Here is an 8,121-nt window from a genome sequence, read left to right on the forward strand (position 1 = left end):
TTGGACCCCGGGTCTAGGCACAAGGCATAGGCATAAGGTGCAGTACAGGACAAAGTCACAAGCAACAGGTCTTAGGCACAAGAAATAGGGTGTGGGCACTGGAGAAAAGCACAGGCCCAGAGTGCAGGCACAGGGCATGATGCCATGGGCCCAGGTAGGACAGAGGGACTTTCTGGAGCTGGGCGTTGGTCCCAGCTGAGAGGCAGAGGTTACTAGGACAAGATGAGCTCAGCGGGCTGAGTCACGAAGAGGCCCAGCTCCCCAGTGCCAGTAGTAAAAATAATAAGTATGGTATTTGTTAAGCGCTTACTACGTGTCAAGCACTGTTCTAAGCACTGGTCAGATACAAGGTAATTGGGTTGTTCCACGTTGGGCTCACAGTCTTAATCCCCATTTTACAGATGAGGTAACTGAGACACAGAGAAGTGAAGTGACTTGCCCAAAGTCACACAGCAGATAAGTGTCAGAGCCAGGATTAGAAAAAAATGTCCTCTGATTCCCAAGCCCGTTCTCTTGCCACTAAGCATTCTGCTTCAAAGAATCCTTTCCCTGATCGGGAATCAAACCTGGGCTGTGGAGATGAGAGTGCCAAATCCTAACCACTAGACCACAAGGGAAATGATAGTTTGGGAGTAACATCAGCACGACAGTCAGGAGGGGTGCTGAGGGATGCAGATAAGGACACAGATGAAAACACATGGGAGTGAGTGGGAAGGATATGGACAGACACAGAAGAGTGTGGACCAGGAGGATGTGGATGGGCACATATAGGTGTAGACAGTGAAGATGAGAGTGGATGGTGAAGATGTGGACAAACATAGAGATCTGTGTGGACATTGAAGATATGAATGTGCACAGACTGGTGTGGATGGCAAAGATAAGTATGGGCACACATGTGTGGACAGACACAGGTGGCGAGGGTGTCGACTGGGTAGGTGGACATGATCAGGAAGGATTTGGGTAGGGAGGAGGAGACATGGAGGAGTTGAGGGCAGGGAAATGCAGACAGAGAAGATGCTAGAGGACATTCCTGGGTCTGTAGCTCTCATAACAACTCCAGAAAGAGGTCAGGTCCTGGGAAATATAGGAAACACAACAGTGCCAATTGAAAATCTGTGAGTTTCTTCCAGCTGCAGCAAAGCCAAAGCCTAGCCTGGCAAGGCCCGAGGGGCAGGGGTTTCCTCTCCACTGTGCAGGAGCAGATGAAGAGATGTGCAAAAGTCTGGGCAGAGCAGCCTTCCTCAGGGCCCAAGAACACAAAGCCTCTGAGGCGGGGGTCACCCCCAGGCAAGGGACTGCCCAGGGTTGGGCAGTGATAGACTTGCCTATTGGGTACAATGATGAACTTCAGCCTGAAACCGGAGAAGTCTATTCTAGCACAGAGCCTTGCTCAGCATCCTTATGTTCTCTGGTCCTTGCCAGTCGTATCCCTTCCAAGGCTGGAGCACAATGAGTGAACAGGTGGGGAAGGTCACAGCACATGGAGAAGTGCCAGTGGAGGAGTTTGATGTATGAGACCTGATGATGGACAAAGTGACTGTGGCACAGGGCTCACCCCTAGTCAGCGATTTCCAGCGTACCGGGCTTGGTAACCTTGGCATCTTTGCCACCACATTCTGTGGTAGGATTAAAGGGCTGAAGTGCTGTCTATTTGCCTGGTGATATCCTCATTTGTGACATCCTGTACTCCATCACCCCTCAGGGGTCTGAGGTGGAAGCAAGGGGACAATGGAAGAACCTGTCAGCTCCCCTCGACCACATCAACCTGCACATCCGCGGGGGCCACATCCTGCCATGCCAGGAGCCAGCCAACAACACCCACTTCAGGTGAGGGGCAGGAATGGCTGGGCCTACCCTCCTTCCCCTGCTAAGGGCTATCAGCAGTGAATAAGTTCTTTTGGCCCAGGACTGAACCCACCCAGTGGCCAGGGAGATGTGAAGTCTGTGAGGCAGTGGCTAGGGCCGGTATTGAAAGGCCTGGACTGGTTAGCCCCTGACTTACCACACAGACTCCATGTTGAAGTCCACAGGGCCCTCACACCACCAGCAGAGGCCTGGGCTGGGTGCCCCAAGGTCAGGATCCCACTTGGGAAGACCATTGGCTTTGTGGAACAAGGTGGGTGGCTCCTGACACCATCCCCTCCTGCCCACAGTGGGAATCTGATCGGGGCGGTGGGAAACCCCCAGAACTACCAAGCCTGTGTCTAGTTGTTACTCAGCCCCTGCTGCCTCCCACTGGCATCTGTGACTTCAGTCTCTGCTGTAGTTTGTAGTAGGGGTCCTTTGGGGAGGCAGCAGGGTGGTGCCCGGTTCTCTGTACACCTTCGGGCTTGGGCTGGGGAACCTCCAACAGTCACCAGGAAGTCCCCTGAGTCTTTCTGATGACCACGATTCCACAACCCGAGATGCCAATGCCACCCCATGGACAAGGCAGCATGAAGAAAGGCAGAGGGCTAGAAAGGACAGGAACTGGCCCCTGGCCATCATGACTGAGATCCCTGGGAGTGTCACACCACAGCCAGTAGGACAGAGTCAGGACACCGGTTGAGGAAATCAGAACTATAACTAGATCATGTGAGTTGGCTAGGGAAACCTGAATTCAAAGAAGCAGCATAATGTAGGGGAAAGAGCCCAGGCCTGGGAGTCAGAGAACTTGGGTTCTAACCCCAGCTCTGCCACTTGTCTGTTGTGTGGCCTTGGGTAAGTCCCTTCACTTCTCTGTGCCTCGGTTTCCTCATCTTTGAAATGGAAAAGACCTCTTTTCACTCCCACTAAAACTGTCAGCCACATGTGAGACAGGGACTGTGTCTGATCCAATTATTCATTTATCTACAGCATTTAATGCAGTACCTGGCACATAGTAAACACTTAAGAGATACAACAGTTGTTCTTATTATTATTTTTGGGCAGTGGGTCCAAAACAAGTGTTCTCTTTGGAAGGAGAGGAAGAAAAAGTGTTCAGCCAGCTATTTGCTACCACCTCTTTGGGATGTCAATTCTCAAACCTGGGACCAGTTCTTCCTCTTGGGGTCATGCATCCCTGCCCCACCAGGACTGGTTCAGTCGCTCCTGAGAGGTTGCGGGTTCAGTGAATAACAACTGTGGTGTTTGTTAAATGCTTACTATGTGCCAGGCACTGTACTAAACATGGGGTAGATACAAGGTAATTGGGTTGGACACAGTCCCTGTCCCACGAAAGACTCACAGTCTTAATCCCACTTTAACACATTAGGTAACTGAAGCACAGAGAAATGAAGTAACTTGCCCAAGGTCACACAGCTGACAAGTGGTGGAGCCAGGATTAGAACCCAGTTCTGACTCCCAGGCCCGTGCTCTATCCACTAAGCCACGCTGCTTCCCTTTGTGTCCTGTGGGGTCTGGCCACATGCAGGGTCTGGTCTTGTCTCCAGAAGTCTGGCCACGGTCGGGCCATGGATGGGCTTGCAGTGGGCAGCCCACGGGTCTGGCCACTAGCAGATACACATGCCCATTGTCCCCATGAGTCTGACCGGGCCAAGGTCAACAGTGTCCCCATGGGATCTGGCCGCTCAGACTGAAGCACTCCCTCTCAGGGGAAATGACTTGACCTTTCTGACTCATCCCCAGCCGCCAGAACTTCATCCTGCTGATCGTGGCCCCTGGACGAGAGGTGGTGAGGCGGCAAGGTCGGCTGTTCTGGGACGACGGCCAGAGCATCGGTCAGTGCCTGGGTGTTGGGGTGGATTGGCGTGGCTCAGTGGACAGACCAATGGGCTTTGGAGTCAGAGGTCATGAGTTTGAATCCCAGATCTGCCACTTGTCAGCTGTATGACTGTGGGCAAGTCACTTAACTTCTCTGTGCCTTCAGCTCCCTCATCTGTAAAATGGGGATAAACTGTGAGCCTCACGGTGGGGCAACCTGATTATCCTGTATCTACCCCAGCTCTTAGAAACAGTGCTCTGCACATAGTAAGCACTTAACCAAATCCCAACATTATTATTGTTGGGGTGGTGGCCTGTTATGGCCAGGCATGCCAGTCCCATCTTCGTCGCATTCCTCACTCTTCCTCCAGATAGCTGGGAGGGGTCACTTGACTTCCAGCACCCAGAGTCAGAGCCCTGGGAAGGGAAATGGGGGCATCATTCTGGTCTCCTGGTGGTGGGGTCCATGAGGGTGGGCAGGGGTCTCCTGTTGGGCCCAGCACTGGACTCTGCCCAAGGCATCTGCATATAGGACTGAGTCACATCCTGACCCATTCAGTGGGTTGAATCACATTGGTGGGGTTCTGGGAGGGGCAGGGGGTCATGTCCCTCCTCTGGTGTGCTTGCAGATACCTACGAAGCCGGGAATTACTACCAGGCCTCCTTTTCCGCCCGCCAGGTGAGTGCTGGAGGCAGGAGCCAGCTGAACCTGGCTTCTTGCCTGTTTCCATTCCACTCCTGAGGTAGAACTTGCCATAGGCCACCCCTCTCAAGGCAGGCAGGACAGCATGCCTATCAGGGTTAGGCCACCAGGAGCTTAATTTACCCCAGAACCACCCCTTCTCAGGGCTGGCCAGACAGCAAGCCCACCAGGGCTAAGCCAAGGGCACCAGGGCTAGAACTTGCCACAGTGCCACCCCTTCTCAAGACAGGCAGGACAGTGTGCCCACTTGGGTTAGGCCATCAGGGCTAGAACTACCCCAATGCCAACGCTTCTCACAGATGGTAAGATAGCAACCCCTTCAGGGCTAAGGCTAGGGCATCGAAGCTTAGAACCTATCAGAGAAGCAGCATGGCTTACTGGAAAAAGCACGGGCTTTGGGAATCAGAGGTGGTGGGTTCTAATTCCGGCTCTGCCACTTTGGGCAAGTCACTTAATTTCTCTGGGCCTCAGTTACCTCATCTGTAAAATGGGGATTAAGACTTTAAGTACCACATGGGGCAACCTGACTACCTTACATCTACCCCAGTGCTTTAGAAGAGTGCTAGAACATAGTAAGTGCTTAACAAATACCATCATTATTATTATTATTTTCACAAAGCCATCCTTTCTCAAGGTCAGCCAGACAATGATCCCACCAGGGCTAGGTCTAAACCACTAGGTCATTCATTCATTCATTATTTCATTCATTCATCTCATTCATTCGTATTTATTGAGTGCTTACTATGTGCAGAGCACTGTATCTGAGCGCTTGGAATGTACAAGCAGCGTGGAATGGAGAAGCAGCGTGGCTCAGTGGAAAGAGCATGGGGCTTTGGAGTCAGAGGTCATGAGTTCGAATCCCAGCTCTGCCACTTGTCAGCTGTGGGACTGTGGGCAAGTCACTTAACTTCTCTGGGCCTCAGTTACCCCCATCTGTAAAATGGGGATTAAGACTGTGAGCCCCATGTGGGACAACCTGATTCCCCCGTGTCTCCCCCAGCACTTAGAACAGTGCTCTGCACTAGTCAAGCGCTTAACAAATAACCAACATTATTATTATTATTACAATTCCGCAACAGATAGAGATGATCCCTGCCCAATGACGGGCTCAACAGGCTAATTGAGGGAGATGGACAGTAGAGCAAAACAGAACAAAACAAAAACAAGACAACATTATCACCATAAATAGAATCAAGGGATGTATACATTATTAACAACATAAATATGGGTAATAAATAATATATACAAATGGGTCCAGTGCTGAGGGGAGGGAAGGTGGAGGAGTAGAGGGCGGGTGGGGAGGGGAGGGGGAGCAAGGGAAGGGGGACTCAGCTGAGGGAGGGGAAGGGGGAGGAGCAGAAGGGGAGGGGGAGCCAGAGAGAAAAGGGGGGCTCAGTCTGGGAAGGCCTCTTGGAGGAGGTGAGCTCTCAGTAGGGCTTTGAAAAAGGGAAGAGAGTTAGTTTGGAATATGTGAGGAAGGAGGGCATTCCAGGACAGCAGCTAGGACATGGGCCAGGGTCAATGGCGGGATAGGTGTGAACGGGGGACAGGTCCAAGCCACCCACAATTCCACCCTTTCTCTGGGCCAGAGGGCCAGCAAGCACTTTGCAGATCCCATAAACAGCACCACAGCCCAGCAGGGATGGGTGGCCAGAGCAGGGCCACAGAGCCCAGATTAGGCATACTGCCCTGACTGTGGCTCCTGCTGGGACATTAGATGGATCAGCCCTGACCCAAGTTCCCCATTGGCATTTGGGGCTGATTCTATCTGCTGCCTCCCTGAGAACAGAGTGAGAACTGGCAGGGTCAATCCTGACTGGTCCAGGTACCATGGGCCAATTACCTTGCATCTACCCCAACACTTAGTACAGTGCCCAACACATAGTAAGTGCTTAACAAATACTACAGTTTATCATTATTATTATTATTATTGCCTCCCATCCATTTTTCTGCTTCTCCACAATGAGCAGAATCACTTGGAGACTCACATTGTGCACAACCAGTTCATCACTGCAAGAAACCAGCTGGCGCTGGGTTTCATCCACATCTGGGGGCTGGCGGAGCCTTCAGTCATCAGTGTTTCCGTCGAGGTCGATGGGGGTCACACGGCCGCTCAATCTCTTCCAGCATGATCCAGCCAAGCAGGTGGGCGGCCAAGGACACTTGAGCTTTGGACCCCACTGTCTGAGCTCATTTAATTGTGCCCCCTTGTGGGGTGGGGGGTGGGGGTCTTCTTTCCAATCCTCAGCCCCCAAGCCCACGTCTCCAGGGTCAGAGTGTGGTCTCTGGCCCAGTGGCTGATACTATCGCCTCAGTACCCCAATCTACCCAGAAGCTCTCTCTGGGGAGACAGTGTTCCGGGGAAGAAATTGTTCTCCCACAGTCCAGGAGGACAGGTCCATGGATCCTGATAGGAAGTGGGAGGAGGAGGGAAAGCCTGTGGAGTCCTGTTACCGGCCAGAAACAAGATGGGGAAGGATGGAAACGGGGTGGGGAAGGATGCCAGAGTGAATTCAGATTGGCTTTCAGGTGTGTTGTCTGAAGAGTCTCACTGGGCCCTGCATTATTCTGTGCGGAGACCATAGAAATAACCATAACAAGTCTCCATCCCTATGGGACCACATTGTCATTAGTGTCCCCTCTGACCCCACAGGGCAGGGCAGGCCAGTGTTCTGCCCCAGTTCTTTTTAACCTGTGAGAGGAGACCACCCTTTTCTGAGGCCTTTGGACCAGGGTGTGGATGGTGGGAGGGGAGATGAGCCAAAGTAGGGCAGTCAGCACTGGGAAAGACCTGGGCACTCAATCCACTTCATGGCCTGCTCTCCCTCCTGCAAGTCTGCTCTGAGGGGGGAACCATTACCCCACTGGTGACTAATGTTGGTGGGGTGAACATGTCAGGCTCAGAGCTTCCAGGATGCTCAGCTCCCTGGGGCCTGACTAGGCAAGGCTAGACCAGGGCTTGCTGACCTGAGCCAGCTGGGCCAGTTCAGGCCAGGCTTGTTGTGTCCCGGTGGGTGCCCCTTCATCTGGGCCAGGGCTGACCAAGCTTTGCATGCCTGTTCAGGTGCCCCTTCACCTGGGCCAGTCTGAGCCCTGTTTCTGGCTCCTGACTTTGGAACTTCACCTCTGATGCGAGCCCCTCCACTGATGCTCAGTCCCCCGTTTCCTGGCAGGTGCTCAGCGTGAATTTGACAAGCCAAGCTTTGACCCCTGGAGAAGCCACTCTCGGCTCACGTGGCAGACATCCCAGTGACCTCTGACAGATCTCGCACCCCTCGTCCATGACAGTCCTGCAGTGGAAGCTTTAGCTTGATTGGACACATTGCTAGAACCCCATGGGATGGACTGCATACAACAGAATCCCTGTTCCATCTCCGCCTGAGCCGAGGGAGCTGGTGGCTGATGTGAGAGGTCCAGGGAACGCCTCTGGAAAGGGGGAAAGACTGTGGGAGAAGGGAGCACGAGGTTGGGAGAAAGGGGAGCAAAAATGGGTGCCAAGAGAAGAGCCGACAGTGGGCCAGGGTGGGGCCAGGGTGGGGCCAGGTTGGGGGTGGGAACCTGTGTGGGGGAGAAGAAAGGCAGGGAAAGAAAGAGAGGTCAGAGAAAGTCTTAGAAAAAGGGGAAAAGTGAAAGCTGTAAATGGTTTGGAAGGGGAGGGGGTGTCTCCCTGTGAGCCCCGCACAAGGCAGGGTATGGTTGGACTTGCTAGCACGTGCTGACTGACTGGTTGATTGGCT

General features: G+C 53.0%; 1 protein-coding gene across 1 annotated transcript in view; it reads left to right on the top strand.

The window, feature by feature from the left end:
- Window positions 1–7,899, top strand: part of LOC100093611 (maltase-glucoamylase, intestinal) — a 105,635-nt gene extending 97,736 nt beyond the window's left edge. Inside the window, 5 exon segments of the mRNA XM_029047544.2 lie at window positions 1,703–1,827; window positions 3,607–3,698; window positions 4,311–4,360; window positions 6,355–6,529; window positions 7,558–7,899. Of these exon segments, the coding sequence (XP_028903377.1) occupies window positions 1,703–1,827; window positions 3,607–3,698; window positions 4,311–4,360; window positions 6,355–6,516 (429 nt within the window). The 3' untranslated portion in view covers window positions 6,517–6,529; window positions 7,558–7,899.
- The last annotated feature ends 222 nt before the right edge of the window (window positions 7,900–8,121 follow it).

The sequence above is a fragment of the Ornithorhynchus anatinus genome, chromosome 2, assembly GCF_004115215.2.
Source record: "Ornithorhynchus anatinus isolate Pmale09 chromosome 2, mOrnAna1.pri.v4, whole genome shotgun sequence".
Lineage (NCBI taxonomy): Eukaryota > Metazoa > Chordata > Mammalia > Monotremata > Ornithorhynchidae > Ornithorhynchus > Ornithorhynchus anatinus.